Genomic DNA, 18,812 nt, shown 5'->3' on the forward strand with positions numbered 1-18,812 from the left:
TTCAGTCTTTTTCTATTTAAATAAGATTCAGCTCCTCTATTCTTCCTGCCGAAGTGCATTACTTCACACTTTCCCACATTATATTCCATCTGCCATGTTTTTGCCCATTCGCTTAACCTTTCCAAATCCCTTTGTAGACTCTGTCATCCATATCACTTGCCTTCCCACCTATTTTTGTGCCATCCGCAAACTTGGCAATAGCACATTCCTTTCCCTCATACAAGTCATTAATATATATAATAAATAATTGTGGCCCTGGCACTGATGATCGCTGTGGCACTCCACTAGTTACAGGTTGCCATCCTGAAAATGGCCCCCATATTCCAATTCTCTGTCTTTTAGTTAGGCAGTCCTCTATCCATGCTAGTAGACTACCCTTAATACGTGGGCTCTTATCTTATTAAGTAGCTTTATGTGTGGTGCCTTATTGAACGCCCTTTGGAAATCAAAATATATTACATCTACTGGTTCTCCTTTATCTATCTCGCTTGTTACCTCCTCAAAGAATTCTAATAAATTTGTCAGGCATGTTTTCCCCTTCATGAAGCCATGCTGACTCTACTGGATTGTATTATGCATTTCTAAATGCCCTGCTATTACATCCTTTATAATACACTCCCACATTTTCCCAATGACAGATGTTAAGCTTACTGGCCTATAGTTACCTGTTTTTTGTTTCCCTCCCATTTTGTATAAGGGTATTACATTGGCAGTTTTCCAATCCTCTGAGACTTTTCTAGAATCTAAGGCCTCTTGAAAGATTACTACCAGTGCATCCACTATCTCTGCAGCTATTTCTTTTAATATCCTAAGATGCAACCCATCAGGTCCAGGTGACTTATTGGCCTTTAGCCCCATTAGTTTCCCTAATAATTTTCCTCTAGTGATAGTTATTGTATTTATTTCCTCCCCCAACTTGCTTTTGCCCCATGATTATTTAGCATTTTTGGTATGCTATTAGTGTCTTCTACCATGAGGACTGATGCAAAGTATTTATTCAACTCCTCTGCCATTTCCTGGTTCCCATTATTATTTCCCCAGCCTCGTTTCTAAGGGGCCTATGTTCATTTTGGCCTCTCTCTTCCTTTCTATATATTTTTAAAGAAGCTCTTACTGTCCATTTTTATATTACTTGCTAGTTTACCCTCAAAGTTTATTTTCTCAAAGCCTTGGAATTCCATTGTTAAGTGAGAGGAAGAGAAAAGCTGTGAACTACCTTCCTATAGCAACAGTGCATTGTTTTATGGTTTAAGAATCAATTTGGTTGCCTGGAAAAAGGAGTCTAGCAAGAAATCTTTTGGGACATGTGGTAAGATTGTGTAACTGTAATCTTGTGAGTTTAAGTTTTCTTTTGTTAGTTTTTTTTTTATTTGTTCATATGGGCATCATTGGCTATGCCAGCATTTATTGCCCATCCCTAATTGCCCTTGTTTAGAGGGCATTGAAGAGTCAACCACATTGCCGTGGGTCTGGAGTCACATGTAGGCCAGACCAGGTAAGGACAGCAGATTTCTTTCAGTAAAGGACATACAGCAAGAAATACAGCAAGGATGTGAGGAAGAACTTTTAAACCCAGCGAGTGGTAATGACCTGGAATTCACTGCTTACGAGGGTGGTGGAAACAGAGTATAATTTCAAAAGGAAATTGGATGGGCTCTTGAGGGAAATAAACTTGCAGGTTTATGGGATCGAGTGGGGAAATGGGACTGACTGGATTGTTCTACAGAGAGCTGACATAGACTTGATGGACCAAATGGTCACCTCTTGTTTCCTAATGACCGTCAGTTACATGTATTTTAAGTAGCTCAACGTTGTAGCATTATTAGAACTGCTTGATTATATGTTATAACTAATGATATAATCCCACCTGGCTGTTTTCATGTACTGCCTAAAGGAGAAAGACCCTCCTTGTAACATTTAAAGTAATAGCATCATTTATGCAAGAAGGGTATTGAACATTTGTTTAACAAGCAAGCTAAGATATTAGAATGTAATGAAAGAGAAATGTGCTAATTTACTGTTGGAAAAGTTGTTGCTTTTTTAAGAATTTTCTTGCTTTATCCGATACACTGTAAACCTTCTGAAATGTTTTCAAGTCAGACTTGTTAGAGATTCCAACCTTATTACTGATGCTAATAAATAACATTCTTCAGGCTGCATTACTGTGACAGGCTCCCAGTGGTTCATTTGTTTATTGTTGATCACAGACAATAACTGGTCAGACAAAATCATTCAAATTACAACTAGAAAGGTTCCATCCTACTGGACAGTATTATTTTCATTCCTAATAATTATATGAATATTCTTTTGAGCATTTCATTATTTCTTCTCTGTTAAATCAAATCTGTTTAATTTCCTGATTAACCCTGAAACAATTCATGTTTTTGTAAATTTGACCACCATTTTGATATTCTTGGTGCAGTATTTATTCTTGTATTCTGCAACAAATGTATTTGAGTTTTGGTAAAAACATACCAATACTTGAAAAATGTGCTTCTTGTGCCAATGTGTTTGCATCCCAACTGAGTTTTCAAACTTCACTTCAGTACTAACTTAATCCTCTTGCAGCATTGTGCTTAAGTGGTGTGTTAAGTGCTCCATGCCCTTTAATGGGGTAACCAAAATTATACTTCACTTCTTGAATAACTTAGTTTCCTCCTTTTCTTTGCAAGTCCAACCTATTCTCTATCGGAAAGTCAGGTGGTAAAAGATAGAACTGGAGTCAATCTTTCAGCACTTTATAAGCTTTATTTATGGAGATACACATTACAAGCATTCAGGTCCTAACTTAGCGACCATAATTTCAGCCTGTTCCTATTTATAGGAGCACAAGTAAATCACAATTAATGCCCACCAACTGTATAGAATTAAACATAATTAATGTATAATTAACACAACCAATGGGTAATGCCTCTTAATTTTGATATATGGACTCTTAGTCCTTTATTGACATTCTGGTCATCTCCTCTGACCTCAAATGAATCTCCCAGATCTTTGCTATTGCAAAGGTGTTTGCAAGAACTATTTTCCTGCCAGTTACCTTTGTGCTACACCTCAAAAATCATCTGCAAGCAGAGATCATGTGTTCCAAATGTGCCAACAATGACACCTAATTCTATCTGACTGCCTCATCAAATCCTGGATGAGTCAAATTTTTTTGTGGGCTCAACACTAAACAACTTGGTGCAATCCTTTACTGGCTCCTGTCTGTACCTAGTGACCTCTGGTACCAGCCCCTTTGGTTTCCTGAAAAATTATTGGTACATGACTTCAGCATTTAATTTGTCTCCATACTAGGTTTTTGACTCCTTGTCCAGTCAGTCATCCAGGCTGTTTCCACTTCAGGATTTGATTCCGCTTCATCTCACTTAACGCCATATCTCTTCTCTTCTTTTGAAACCCTAATCTACACCTCCAATTTGAGAATTGAGTTTTAAAATGTTTCCCCTGCCATACTCATGTTCCTTCTTCACAACCTTCATGTAATTCACAACTCGACAGCCTGACTGGTTACCCACTTAGAGTCCTGCAGACTTATTGTCTCCTTATTTGCCAGTTCTTCTTCTTCACCAGCAATTCCCTGCACAACCTCAATTCCACCTTCAATCTCTAATTCTGGATTGGCTGTCTATTCCCAACTCCCTTTGTTCCACAATGGATGCCTCTGAACTTCCCCTTCAGTACTCTGGAATTCTCTCGCTGCTTTACTACTTCCCCTACCTTTACGGTTTTTCAACCATGCTTTTGATTTCCCCTCTTCTGCCTATAACTCAGTGTAAAGAAATTGAAGATGTTACTTTATTGAGATGTGGCATGTTAGCATAGGGGGAATGTTTTTCTTCTGATCTGTCATTTAGAGTCACCAGTGAGCAATCTCAGATTAGCAACAATGCAGTCAGATGTAGTAAGTCTTTCTTTACTCTGCCCCAACAACATCCCTCAGGTCCAAACTTAGCTGCATTAGATGCTGACACTGGGTGACGGTTTTCTTGTGGCACTGCCAAATTATGTTCTGTTTGGTGCTGTAGGCCCCTGCCTACCAGGGACAGGATAGTTTCATTTCACATTGGACTGTCACAGCCTGCAGGCTTCCATCCACTCATTCTGGGGCTGGATTTGAACCCAACAACCAGTGTGAAAGACCAATGCCTAACCCTTGTGCATGAACATTATGTAAATACAAATTGTTTTACACTTAACTATTTAGCATTCAACTTTATCCAAAATTTCAAAATTCGAGAACATGGTGAACCATCAGCACAGTGGAAGCGGTAAAGAAAGCAATTAAGATCTTGCGTGTTTAGCCAGTGGAAACGCATAAGGCCCAGGCAGGGATCATGTTATACTGCACAAAGCACTGAACCGGTCCAGCCAGGAGCACTGTACTGCAGTGGGAACTCCTGGCATTAGAGGGAGTACAGCACAGCTGGAAAATAATAAAATGATACAGCGTAGAAGGAGGCCAAGTGTGCCATCTCTTTAAAAGAACTGGAAGGGTCATGAGGACTCGAAACGTCAACTCTTTTCTTCTCCACCGATGCTGCCAGACCTGCTGAGTTTTTCCAGGTAATTCTGTTTTTGTTTTTATGTCCAATTAGTCCCACTCCCTTGCAACCTAAGTCTATTTACCTGCCATTGCCCAATGATCACTTAGTACCTTTGGATAACAAGTATCTATTGATCTCAGATTTAAAATTTACAATTGGTCCATTAATTGTAGTTTACCACACTTTGCATGTAAAATTATTCCCTAGTTTCAATCCTGAAAAGCCTGGCTTTACTTTTAGACTATGCCCCCTAGTCCTAGACTCCCCAACCAGTGGAATAGTTTTTACCTAGCTACCCATCTTTTGCCTTTAATATCTTGAAAACCTTGATCCTAGCGATCTTTAACAACCCTAGTTTGTATGTGTGTGTGTCCCCCCCCATATTCTTGTTGTTTAGAAATAAAGGCCATCATTCCATGAGTCTTTTTAATTATTTTCTGTGCCTGTTCATGACATTTTGATGATCTATGTACCTAAATCCCCAGAATTCTTTGAACCCCCCTCTGTTTCTGAGCATTAAGCATTCTGTTCTATCCTTTATTAGGTCGAAAGTGGATGACCTCATATTTATCTATCTTGAAATCCATTTGCTACAGCCTTGCCTATTTACATAATCTACAATTTTATGTTTCCATCTACACTGCTTACAATGCTGCCTATCTTTACGTCATTGACAAATTCGGATAGGTGGCTTTCTATCCCATCACCTAAGTCATTAATAAATAATGAATAATTGAAGCCCCAGCACATCCTTGTGGGACACCACTAGTCTCATCCTGCCAGTGAGTGTACCTGCTCATTTTCCCTACTGTCCTGCCAATTTCTGAACCAGGTCAATAACATGCCTTCAATTCTATGGGCTTCATCTTTAGCTGCTAATCTCTTATGAGAGACTTAATCAGATGCCTCATGAAAATCCATATAAATAACATGCATAGATATTCTCCTGTGCAATACTTTAGTCACCTCTTCAAAAGAAATCAGTTATGTTCATGTAGTGATTGTAGTTATAATCTTTCCTACTGCCTTTAGGGGTCACATGATTATACTGACGATTGAGCCCCAAGCGCAGGTAATCTTAGAGGCGGAGTTTTCTATTCATGGACTTAGTTCAAGCATTTAGCTTCTAAACAAGCTCTGTAATAAAGTTATCTGTTTCAAGTAAGAAACTTGTCCGGTACATCAAGTTCATTACAATTGGCGACGAGGATAAATAGCTACGACACTGCACCTTGCCTTCTGAATCTGAGTACATTAATTCTTAAGGAAAGAAAGCAAAGTATACTCACCAGTCATGCCACTGTTGGGCAGAACCAACCCTTGTGACTCGTCCGCAGAAGACTGGAGCCAGTACGTAGAGTGCCTGGGTTTTTATTTTGTAGCAAATTAAATAACAGCGGAGGAGAAGCAGAAAGTAATTCTTTTAAGTGTCTGTGGTAGCAAGACATATAACCTCACCGCAGTCTGACGGCCCCAAACGTGCCCAATTCTAAATCTTACAACAAATTGGTAGACCTTGTAAAGAAGCATTTTCAGCCAAAGCCATTAGGAATTATGCAGAGATTTAAGTTCAACTCCAAAGTAAGGGCACTGTGAGAGTCCATCGGAACTTATATAGTGAAGTTGAAGCAGTTGACTGAGCACTGCAACTTCGGAGATAAACTCAATGACGTTGCAGGATCGGTTGGTTTGTGGCATTCACGAAGATGCCATTCAGTACCGCTCGCTTGCAGAAGTTAAACATTGATTTGAAGTGCACCATGGAACGCTAGCATGGAGAGTGCTTAGAGGGACTCAGGCTGTATAGAATATGCAACATGGCACTGTTCTTCAGTTGGGGTGGAAACCTACCACCGGGCATGGCACGAATGCTAGAGAGACAGCCACGAAGCAGGAAGCAGTCTCTGCTGCTCGAGAAATGAAAAGGCAGTGATTGAGAAATCAATCTGTTATTGATGTTGGGGTAACCATGTCCTGGAAACCTGCAGATTTAAGGAGGCAGAATGCCATTACTGCTACAAAAAAAGGCATGTAATAAAGTAATGCAGGGAGAAATCGAGACAGCGCAACAGTCAGCAGAGCAAAATGATTGAAGTGCACAATATAACAGAACCAGAAGCTGCCGATACTGATATCTATTCCCCATATTCTCTCCTTGGTGTCCAATGGCATTACCATAACTGAATCCCCCCACTATCAACATCCTGAGGTTACCATTGACCAAAAACTGAACTGGACCGGCCATATAAATACAATGGCTACAAGAGCAGGTCAGAGGCTAGGAATTGTGGGCAAGTAACTCACCCCCTGACTCCTCAAAGACTGTCCACTATCTACGAGGAATATGATGGAATACTCCCCACTTGCCTGGATGAGTGCAGCTCCTACAACACTCAAGAAGCTGGACACCGTCCAGGACAAAGCAGCCCATTTGATTGGCACCACATCCACTAACATTCATTCCCTCCACCACTGACGCACAGTGGCAGCAGTGTGTACCATTTATAAGATGCACTGCAGGAATTCACCAAGGCTCCTTAGAAAGCACCTTCTAAACCCATGACCACTACTACCTAGAAGGACAAGGACAGCAGATAAATGGGAACACCAACACCTGGAAGTTCCCTTCCAAGTCACTCACCATCCTGACTTTGAAATATACCGTCATTCCTTCACTGTCGCTGGGTCAAAATCTTGGAACTCCCTTCCTAACAGCACTGTGGGTGTACCTACACTACGTGGACTGCAGCGGATTAAGAAGGCAGCTCACCACCACCTCCTCAAGGGCAACTAGGGATGCGCAATAAATGCTGGCCCAGTCAGCAAAGCCCACATCCCATGAACGAATAAAAAAAAAGAAAGAACATACAATGTCACGGCAGTAAAAACTGAACCAATAACCCTCACCCTTCAAGTGAATGGGAACCCTCTAGTCATGGAGGTAGATACAGGAGCCTTGACCACAGTGATGGGAGATCGCACATTTAAATTGCTAAATGAAGGTACCCAACCACTGAATCTGGAGCAAACCATGGCTCAACTGAAGACATACACCGGAGAGTCAATACAGGTAAAGGGCATCGCCACTGTACCTGTGCCCTACAGATAACACAAAGCCCAGCTTCCAGTGATCATTGTAACAGGTGAAGGACTTGGTCTTCTGGGCCGCGATTGGTTACAAAAACTTAAGCTCAGCTGGTCAGAAATATTTTAGCTGAGAACAGAAGGAATTCCTGAGCTGTTAAGGAAGTATGACAGCGTGTTTCATGAAGAATTGGAAAGATAAAAGGCTTACAAGCAAAAATATATGTAGATTCGAAGGCGACACCCCGGTTCTTTAAGGCCAGATCTATGCCTTATGCCTTAAAGGAGAAGGTGGATACAGAATTGAGCCACTAAGAAATTCTAGGCATAATCCAGCCAGTCCAATATTTGGAGTGGGCAACGCCCGCAATCCCTGTGATGTAACCAGATCAAACTATTCACATTTGTGGAGACTACAAATTAATTAATTATGAAAAAGGTTGTTATGTTAGATAAATATCTTCTCCTGAGGAAAGAAGATTTATATGTGAAACTAATTGGAGGGAAGTCTTACACCAAACTGGACATGAGTCCTGCATACCAACAGTTAGAGCTGGACAGCATGCCTAGAAGGTATGTAACCATCAACACACACAAGGGCCTGTACCAATATACATGCCTACCCTTTGGTGTGTCATCTGCATGTGCACTCTTCAAAAGACCATGGTAGGCCTACTGCAAGGACTTCCCCGGTAGTAGTGTACCTGTATGATGTCCTGATCACAGGATCAGTGGAAGCTGAACACTTGACCAACCTAGAAGAGGTTTTAAGAAGATTTTTGGAAGCTGGTGTATGATTGAAGGAAGAGAAATGTACATTCCAAGTGACTGAAGTTACTTACTTGGGTCACCGAGTGGATGCTCAGGGGTTGCATCCAGTAGAGGAGAAAGTCAGGGCAATCAAAGAGGCGCCCTCTCCTACCAGTGTCACTGAACTGAAGTCTTTTTTGGGCATGGTAAGTTATTACAGTTGCTTCTCGCCAAACTTGTCAAGTGTGTTAGCACTTATGCACTTATTATTGAAAAAGTAACATCATTGGTCATGGAATGCGCAATAAGAAGAAGCCTTTGCAAAAGTCGAGAAGCTATTATCTTGTCTACTTGTAGATTATGACTCATCAAAATAATTAATATTAACCTATGATGCATCGCCCTACGGGGTGGGAACTGTTGTCACACAGAATGGAAGATGGTTCTGAAAGACCAATAGGCCATGTCCCCAGAACCATCTCTACAGCCGAGAAAGGTTATTCACAACTTGAAAAAGAAGGTTCATCAGTAATGTTTGGAGTGAAGAAATTCCATCAGTATCTGCATGGTCGACATTTCACCATAGTATTGGACAATAAATCATTAATGGGTTTACTCGGTGAGGATAAGGCTGTTCCAAGTGTCAGCCAGAATTCAACGTTGGGCTTTGATTTTACCGGCACGTGAGTATACCTTTTATGCACTGTTCTGGTGTGCATATTGCAAATGCAGATGCACTCAGTCGTCTCCCATTACCAGATAGCATTGTACGTGCTCCAGTGCCACAAGAAGTTGTGCTTGTGTTGAATTTCTTGGACTCTTTGCTGGTCTGTGTGAAGCAACTAAAGAATTGGACAGAGATCCAATTTTGTCAAAACTCCGAGACCAGGTATTGCAAGGATGGTCAAATTCAACAATGTCTGAAGAGAGAAGACCATTCCACGCATGTAAATCAGAGTTAAGTTGTCATGATGGAATCTTATTGTGGGGAGCAAGAGTCGTCGTCTCTTTGCAAGGAAGACAACCACTCTTGACACTTCAAAGTGCACATCCAGGCATTTCGAAGATGAAGATACTTGCGCAAAGCTATGTTTGGTAGCCAGGCATAGATAGTGATATTGAAAGCATGGTCAAGCGCTGTCTCCAGTGTCAGTAGCAACAGAAGTTGCCTGTTTCAGCTCCACTGCATCTGTGGAAGTGACCTGGTATGCCCTGGGCTAGACTACATATCGAATATGTAGGTCCATTTTTAGTTTCCATAGTTTTATTAATCATTGCGCATTCTAAGTGGATGGATGTGTACGAAGTTAGATCACCACCATCATGTGCAACTATTGAAAAGCTGTGCTAATGTTTTAGTATACATGGCCTACCAGAAGTCATTTGTTTCAGATAACGGTACTGTCTTCACTTGTACAGAATTTGAGATTCATGAGTTTAAATGGAATTAAGCATATTAAAACAGCACCATATCATTCATCCCTGATCAAATGGGTTAGCTGAAAGAGCAGTGCAAACTTTCAAATGAAGAATGAGGAATAAATAAGTTATCCAAAGGTACTTTAGAAACTCAACTTTCATGTTTTCTTCTCAATTGTCATACGACTCTTCAAGCAACTACGGGTTCAACACTGCCTGAATTACTGATGAAACACTGCCTTTGTACAAGGTTAAGCCTGGCGTTTCCAAACTTAGAGATGGTTTGAGAAGAACCAGAGTAGTCAGAAATTAAATCACGATATTCATAGCAAAGCTCAAAGATTTACTGTGAGAAATAGTTTTCGTACAGAATTTTGGAAAAGTTGGGTTCCTGGTATAATTGTCTCTGAAACTGGACTCTTGTCGTTCCAAGTCGAAGCGGAAGACTGGATTGTTCGAAAACATGGTGGATCATCTAAGGAGTAGAGAGACAATTCTAACAACCAAATATTCCACCTGTAATTGATGTTGAACCTTTAACCCCTGAGGTGACAGATCGATCTAGAATAGACATAACTGATGTCTCTGTTGAATTACCTAATCCTGAATTTCCATTGTCTAAGGATGTCCCTGATGCTGCAGTTCCTGATCATGTCGATTGTTATGGCAGGCAGATGGTAAATGCCAATCTGCCCAAATTCCAGACGGAAACTTGAAGCAGCTGCCACAACCATTTGCAATTTGTACTTATTTCAAGATGCGAGCTTTGAATTCAGTGAAAAAAAGGCCACCAAGTCTTATAGGTTTCTAAAAAAGCTAAATTAAACCTTTATTAATAGAAGAAATTATTTTGAGCACATACATAAATCTACAAATTACTACTATGATAACTTGTAAATCCCCTAATTAATCTAAACCCCAGTTACACCTCCATTAAGGCAACAGTGAGACACAGATTTTAAAAGACCCAAGCAAAGTAACACAATATCCTGAACAGTCCAATTCAAAGTAAGTTTTTCTCAGCTTCAGTTCCTTGTAGACAGCAGCTTGAGGCTTAGATGCTAAAGGCTTTTCACACCTGTGTTAGATCTTAGAATGCCTGCCCTTACATTAAAGCTTCACTCCTTTGTACATATTTTCGCCTTTGAACGCAAATTCCCTTTGTTTCACTATGTCTTTGGACTTTACCTCTCTACTAATAAAAATCCGTCAAAGTACTAATTTTAGCAGTACAAATCTTTGGGGAAAAATAAACACGTTGTTTCTTAACTTCCCCTGGCTGGGTGTAACATTTCACCCCCTCTTTTGAATTCAATCTAGTCTGATTTAATTAAAAATACAAATGTTCCCATTAAAACCTTGTTCTAAAACTTCCCCCATGTTTACCTACTTAACGTTTCAAACCTAGCTTATCTTCTGATACATCAAAGCCTTCAGATGAGTTGCCTTTAATTCAATTAACACACACACACACACACACTATTACTCTAAATCACAATAAATTCCAATAACGTTATGACATCAATCCAGTGGGTGAATCTCAAGTGGTAGAGCTGTGCTGCTCTAACCGAATTAGAAAACCACCTCAGAGACTTGATCTTTAATTGCATGACTTGAGTATAAATGTATATGTTGTGGATTAAAATATTCTGTGCAAATAGGAAATGTTAAAAAAAAATTAAAGTGAGAGGAAATGTTGTGATTGTAGGTATAACCTTTCCTGCTGCTTTTAGGGGTCATGTGATTGTACTGATGAATGAGCCCTAAGCATGGGTAATCTTAGGGTTGGAGCTTTCTAGTTGTGGATCTGGTTCAAGCATGTAGCTTCTAAATGAACTCTGTAATAAAGTTATCTGTTTCAAATAAGAAACCTGTTCGGTACATCAAGTTCATTACAGTTCATCAGCTCCCCTTTACAAATCCATGTTTTGTCCTCTCTGCTCACTTGAAATTTTCAGTGTTCAGCCACCCTATCTTTAATTGTAGTAATTCCCCGACAACACTTGAGGCTAAGTCTATAACTCCCTGGTTTTCCCAGTTGCTCCCTCACTGGAAAATGCTCCACTTGCCCCACTCATTCCCTAGAAGTAGATCCTACACTGCTTTCCTCCTCAATGGACTGGAAACATACTGATCAAGAAAGTTCGCTGGTACAGACTTCAGAACTTCTGACCTCATTGCCCTTTGCACTGTTAGTTTCCTAGTATATTTTAGGATAGTTGAACTCTCCCATTATCACTACTCTAGTCTTCATGCAATTTGCCTACAAATTTGCTCCTTCTCCACCGTCCTCAGAAAATTTGGAATGTTTGCATTGATTTTAATATGAATGCTATTCCATAAGTGACTATGTTTTGTAATTAAATGCATATTATTTTTCAGGTTTAGCATGATTGCATAATGAGACAGGACGTGTGAAATGTTTTTCTGTTTCTGCTGCGTCTGCTTTAGTGCAACAGTAAGCGTAGTCCTTTTCCTGTAAGTACCCCAAAATGTGAGACCACTACTCTCTCGAGACTTCTCCATAATGCTTATCAACTCCCCTCTTCCCCACAAAAGCACATGGGCCCCAGAGCCTCATTTCCAGTTACCCCAGATGCATTTCCTGCCCCCCTTGTCCCACCCAGTTAATTAATCTGCAACCTGAAAGCTGATGGGCTCAATAACAATCCCATCCTGTTCAGTGCTCTTAAACCCAGATGACTTATCTTCTCCAAACCTCTTCAAATGGTGGCAACCTACACCTCCTGTGCTTTCTTTCTGCCCAAGTATTCTTGGACCTCTCACCCCCAAATCCCAAATTACCACTGAGGTACCAGGATACTGACTTACTTGTTTATCTCAGAATTTTAATATCAATTTCTTTTTAAATCTGTAACTATATGATGTAAAACCAAAGGCATCAATTCCCAGTCAACATATGGAATTCTGTGTAGTCATTACTATAAACAATGGAATTAACTCAGTTATTAATTTCAAACAAAAACTGAAAATGTTTGAAACCTTTAGAAGGGTCTGCACTTGAAACATTATCTAATCTCTTCTCCCCACAGATGCTGACTAACATGTTTGGCATTTACAGCATTTTCTATGTTTAGTTCAGATGTCCAACATCTGCAGTTTTTTTGCTTTCAATTATTTAACAGTTTAGAAGTTTTGCACTTAAAAATTGGGTGTGGGTGATAGGACTAGGCATATATTTTAAGGGGCTACATTTGCTCCACCCAGAATACCTGAAGTCAGTGAAAATCCAGTAAAATGCACCAATGATTTCATAGATCTTTTTCACCACAATTTTAAGGGACAGATAATAAATTTAGTTTCTTATCATCCTTAATATGTTATCTGATTCATGGTCTAGAAATTTGTTGGTGATTTTGGGCATATGAATGCTTAATACATTTGAACAACATTCCTGTGCATACTATTTTAACAGAGGTGTTAACCCTTTTAAGATCATTCAACTGCAGTTTGTACTCTTGAGTATGACATCCTTCACTCTACCATTACATCAAGCCAGGGACTACTCCTGGTTCAATGAAGAGTGTAGAAGAGCATGCTAGGAGCAGCATCCGGCATACCTGAAAATGAGGTGCCAACCTGGTGAAGCTACAACATTCATGCCAATAGTGGAAGCAACATTTTGGAGACAGAGCTAAGCAATCCCACAACCAGCATTGGATCAAAGCTCTGCAGATCTGGCACATCAGTCATGAATGGTGAGGACAATTAACTGACTGGAGGGAGGAGATTCCATAAACATCCCCGACCATCCCCATCCTCAGTGATGCAAAAGACAACGCTGAATGGTTTGCAAGCATTTTTAGCTGAATGGATGAACCTTTTTGGCCTCCTTCTCAGGATGCCACCATCACAGAAACTAGCCTTCAGCCAACTCAGTTCACTGCACATAATATCAAGAAATGGCTGAGTGCACTGAATATAGCAAAAACTACAGGCCCCAACAGCATTTCAGTTGTAGGGCTGAAGATTTCTGTTCCAAAACTAGCCATGCCTGTAGTCAAGCTGTTCCAGTACGGCTCCAACACTGGCGTTACCTAACAAAGTGGAAAATTTATCCACGTATGTCCTGTCCACGGAAAGCAGGACAGATCCAATCTGACCAATTATCACCCCATCTACTTTCAATCAGCTGTAAAGTGATGGATGGGGTCATCGAAAATGCACTTACAAATCTGCTCACTGATACTCAGTTGGGTTCTGCCAAGAGCAAACGGCTCCAGACCTCATTGCAGCCTTGGTCCAAAAATGAACAAAAGAGCTGAATTCCAGAGATGAGGTGGTGATTACTGCCCTTTACATCATGACAGCATTTGACCAATTGTGGTATCAAAGAACCCTTGTAAAATTAAAGTTGAAGGGAATGGGAAGGGTGATGGTGGGGGCACACACTTCACTGAGGAAAGTCATAACCTAGCACAAGGGTTGGAGGCCAATCATCTTGGCCTAAGAGCATCGATGCAGGAGTTCCTCAAGGTCATGTTCCAAGCCCAACCATCTTAAGCTACCTCACCAACGATCTTCACACCATTATAAGGTCAAAGACGGGATGTTTGCTGACTGCAGAATGTTTAGTTCTATTCCATTCGCAACTCAGATAATGAAGCAATCCGTGCTTGCGAGCAACAGGACCTATACCAGAAACTTAGCTAGACCACTTCTGTGGTTATATGAGCAGATCAGAATTTGGGTATTCTATAGTGAGTAACCATCTACTGATTTCCCCGAAGCTCTCCACCATTTACAAGGCATAAGTCGAGAGTGTAATGGAATATTCTTCACTTGCCTGGGTAAGTGCAGTTTCAACAATAATCGAAGTCCATCCAGAAAAAAAACAACCCACTTGATTCGCCTTAAACATTCACTTTCTTGACCACTGATACACCATGGTTGCAATGTATGCCATCTACAAAGTGCACCCAGCAACTTGCCAAAACTTCTGCAACAGTGCCATCCAGCTACCATATAGAAGGAAAAGGGCAGCAAGCATGTGAGAATGCCACCAGCTGCAAGTCACACACTATCCTGCTTGGAAATATATCACCGCTCTTCCATCGTTGCTGGGTCAATGTCCTAGAATTCCCTGCGTAACAGCACTGTGTGTGTACCTTGATTTCCCCCGCCCCTCCCCATGCTCTCCCCCACCCCTCCTTGCAATCTCCCCTGCCCGGCGCTCTCCACCCTCTCCCCTGCCCACCACGTATGCCCAAATAGATGGTGTTGCCCATGGGATCCCCTCTAGGCCCAGTTCTCTCAAATATATTTGTTGGGTTTCATGAGAAATGTGTCTTCGATGGAATAACACCTAACCTCCTACCCCGTCGCAGATTTCTGGTATGTGGATGATACGTTTGCTATGTTTAAATCTGCAGCTGCTTGTAACAATCTCCTTGCATGCCTTAATGGGCTCCATCTTGCGCTCAAATTCACTTATGAAATGGAGCAGTAAAATGAACTCCTCTTCCTTGACGTACTAGTTGAGAAATCTGCCAGAGGATTCTCTACCATGGCCTACCACAATATACTGATCAATATACGTATTAGGATTCTTACAGTTCCACACGTTATAAGATTGGTCTTATTGGCAACTTTGTAAATAGGGCCTGAACCATTTGCTTACCATGCAAGCTTGATGCTGAAATAGAGCGGATTGAATGCATCCTGAAGGATAATGGCTACCCTGATTGGATCATTTCGCGCTTTATATCACGCAAGCTCATTAATAGGCCTAAGGCCGTCACTTTCGGTCCTGAAAAATGTCCAGTCTACTTCAGATTACCCTGGAAGGGCAAGATATCTCAAAAATTTGAGCAACAGGTTTCACACTGCTACTATGCAGTAACAACATGAGTGGTATTCGTCACTAACAGGATGCTAAAAGACATTCTGCCTATCACACAAATGAGTAATGTAGTCTATGAATGGCAGTGCCAGTGTGATGCTAGCTATATAGGCTGTACCTCCCAAAGACTGGCATATCGTATCAAACCACATATCACAGCCGCTGTTGACAATGGGCAGGGTACAGACCGTACCCAACCAGCACGTGCTTACAAAACTCAAAACATAGTGTCCAACGTTAGATGTAAATTCACGAATAGACACCATTTGTTAAATAATCCTCAATGTCCTAAGAATTACACTGGACAACCAGATTAAAATTGTCAGTTGGGATCGAATGTGGCGCTTTTACGTATACTGGAAGCTACATATATTAATATGCAAGGCCCTGTTATTTGCAGACAGAAAGAACATGTACATAAACTGTGCCTGTTTCAGCTAAACAAAATAAGTGACCGCCATTTGCTGACTCATTCCTCAGGGTAATGCCTTGACCAATCATGGTCAAGCTGCCTGGTTTAAATTTCAAACAATGCTTGGCAGTTAACTGTCAGTCGTCATCACTGGTGCATTCTTCATGGCAATGCCACTTGCCAACCAATTAGCACTCTCTTCACATGCAGCATAAATTGTTGTTTTTTCCCCTTATATTGGTATTCTTGTGAGTGTGCTGATGAGTGCAAGATGAAAATCTTGGACATGTCTCTTTTTTCAGCAATGCTAAAGATTGCTCAATTGAGTCATGAAAAAGAAATAAAACATATTCTTTATAATCATCTAGGCACCTAAGAAAAAGGAGGAAGGTTTCAAGGATAAACACTTAGAGCACTTGTATCTTCCACAAATTCACCCTGGCTGTTGGAAGTAAATATACATATTTTATGATAAGAATAAAAAGGTTTGAGGAAGGGAAAAGAGAATTACTTGCATCTTACATACAATGGGAGGTAAATAGTATTATAACTATATACTTGTGATACCTTTATCTTTCAGCACCAATATGTAATATATTTATCCTCTATCAGTTAGTTACCTCATAAATTGCTTAATTAAAGATAGGTTTAAGCTATTAAAAAAATCATAATAAACATCAGATAATAAACTCCACATCCCAGACTGCTCTTGGCAATGCTATTGAAGATCTATTAGTGCTGCTTTATTTACATTAAATACATTAAACACTGCACTGCTCCAATAAGAATTGATTTGTACTATATACACAAGACAATCCTGTGTGCAGATAATAACATGCAGTTTGAGAATATAACTCTTAATTCTATGGTTTTAACTTCTCCGATTAGTTTGGTCATTCACTTTCATTTTTAGATTTTGTGTTTAATTTGACCATCTTTTTGTTTTATCTCCATTTAGTTAATGTATTCTTTGCTTCTGAATACCATAGTTTAGAATTAAACCATATATCACTAGCCTCCACGCCCCCCAAATAAAAACTGCCATAGGGTGTAGAGTGGTCTTGGTTGCTGGTGAATCACACAAATTCACACTATTTTACCAGAGTTAAAACTGTTATAAGTTTCAAAATTGCAACCTGTAACTTCTAAAAGGAGTAGACAATTCAGCCCTTTTGGAGCTGTTCAGTTATTTGGTTAGATCATTAGCTGATTTGTACTGGTCAATTCCTGTGCTAAACAGTGGTCACTGGAATTGATGAGCAGATCAAAGTGCACAATTGAAGAGCCTTAGAGGTTGGCCTTTAGCATTCTTCTGGAGATCCACTGTCAGTCACCAACCCTGCAATTTCCAACCTTTTTCTCCCTTTGTATTCAAATTTGTGTTTCTTGACGCTGACTAATAATTATTAATAATGAAAGTATTTTCCTTTTCCTGTTTTTTAAATGAGATATTAAATCAAAGCCCTGGGTGCCTTCTCAGGCAGATGTAAGAGAAGAGGAGCATGGGAATCCTCCCAGTGCCCTCAACAATATTTATTCTTCAACCAATACCACTAAAACAGATGATCTTGTCATTTTTCTCATTGCTGTTTGTGGGGTCGTGCAAATCTTCTAAATTGGCTGCCACACTCTTTTTTACAACAGTGCCTACAGTTAAAGTATTACTTGGCTAGGTGGAAATGTGGGTAGGAGAATAAGATTCTAGTGTAAGCGATGACTTGCACTCCTGGCAAGCAAGGAACCTCTCTGGAAGTGCAATCTCACTAAATTTGTCTTCGTATGATTTGGTTACAGCAAAAGATTTTGCCTGATAAAGCTTCTAAAAAAAGATGGAATGAACTGTGGAAATTACTCAGATTGTTAAGTGGTACATGTACAGTAATGTTATTTGAAGAATAAGGAATATTCCATCAAGGTAAGTCATTTTTTTCTGTTTTAAAACTCTGCTTTCTCTCCTTGTATGTTGCCTTGGGTAGTATTTCTCTGCTAAAAGCACTATAAATGTAAGCTGTTGAATTCTGGATATTCATATGTAACATATTAATTCCTGAAAAAAAAACTTTTTAAGCTTGATATCCAGCTGATTATTTACATTTGTTGATATAGATATTAAAATGTGTAAATGATCTTAGTATATCGTGGAGGAATATGAAACTTTAAAGTACATCCAAAATGAGTGCAGCTTTGGGTTATAAGTTCAGCTATTATGTGTCTTGTGTTTAATGTAGCTTTCTTGTACTTTCTAGGGTCTAAATATGGAACTGGCTAATCATGGTCTAATCCTGCTTCAACAACTAAATGCCCAGCGAGAATTTGGGTTCCTGTGTGACTGCACAGTGGCTATAGGTGATGTCTATTTCAAGGCACATAAAGCAGTCCTTGCCTCTTTCTCCAATTACTTCAAAATGCTTTTTATCCATCAAACCAGGTAATGCATTGACTCCGATGTTAAACTAAAAAAAAATTACTGTTATTGTTATTTGCACAAACTTATTTTTCTTCCTTGTCCATCTTCTTACCCCAGTGGTCCCAAAATAGGAATGTTCTAAAGTGTGATACATTTTGGTATTGATGGCACTAACTTGTCTGCCATGTGACTGCTACCCCCTCACCTGCAGGATGAAGGGTGCATTCTGCCCACGGATCATTTTTCCCCAAGTGACAAAACTGTCTCTCTTGAAGTGTGCTTTGCTTTGTTTAACGTTAAAGTGACTGTTGTTTACTTGGTTCTATTTGT

At 40.1% G+C, this 18,812-nt stretch overlaps 1 protein-coding gene across 3 annotated transcripts in view; it reads left to right on the forward strand.

The window, feature by feature from the left end:
- LOC121274849 (zinc finger and BTB domain-containing protein 2-like) overlaps window positions 1-18,812 on the forward strand; it is a 47,924-nt gene that overhangs the window by 24,577 nt on the left and 4,535 nt on the right. The window contains exons 1-3 of one of the 3 annotated variants that reach the window (XM_041182231.1): window positions 16,586-16,609; window positions 17,870-17,990; window positions 18,322-18,503. In XM_041182231.1, the coding sequence (XP_041038165.1) occupies window positions 18,331-18,503 (173 nt within the window). In that variant the 5' untranslated portion in view covers window positions 16,586-16,609; window positions 17,870-17,990; window positions 18,322-18,330. Of the gene's footprint in view, window positions 1-16,585; window positions 16,610-17,869; window positions 17,991-18,321; window positions 18,504-18,812 lie in introns of those variants that run through there. The other 2 variants (XM_041182223.1, XM_041182240.1) reach the window with 2 other exon arrangements.

This window comes from Carcharodon carcharias, chromosome 2 (genome assembly GCF_017639515.1).
Source record: "Carcharodon carcharias isolate sCarCar2 chromosome 2, sCarCar2.pri, whole genome shotgun sequence".
In the NCBI taxonomy this organism is placed as follows: Eukaryota; Metazoa; Chordata; class Chondrichthyes; order Lamniformes; family Lamnidae; genus Carcharodon; species Carcharodon carcharias.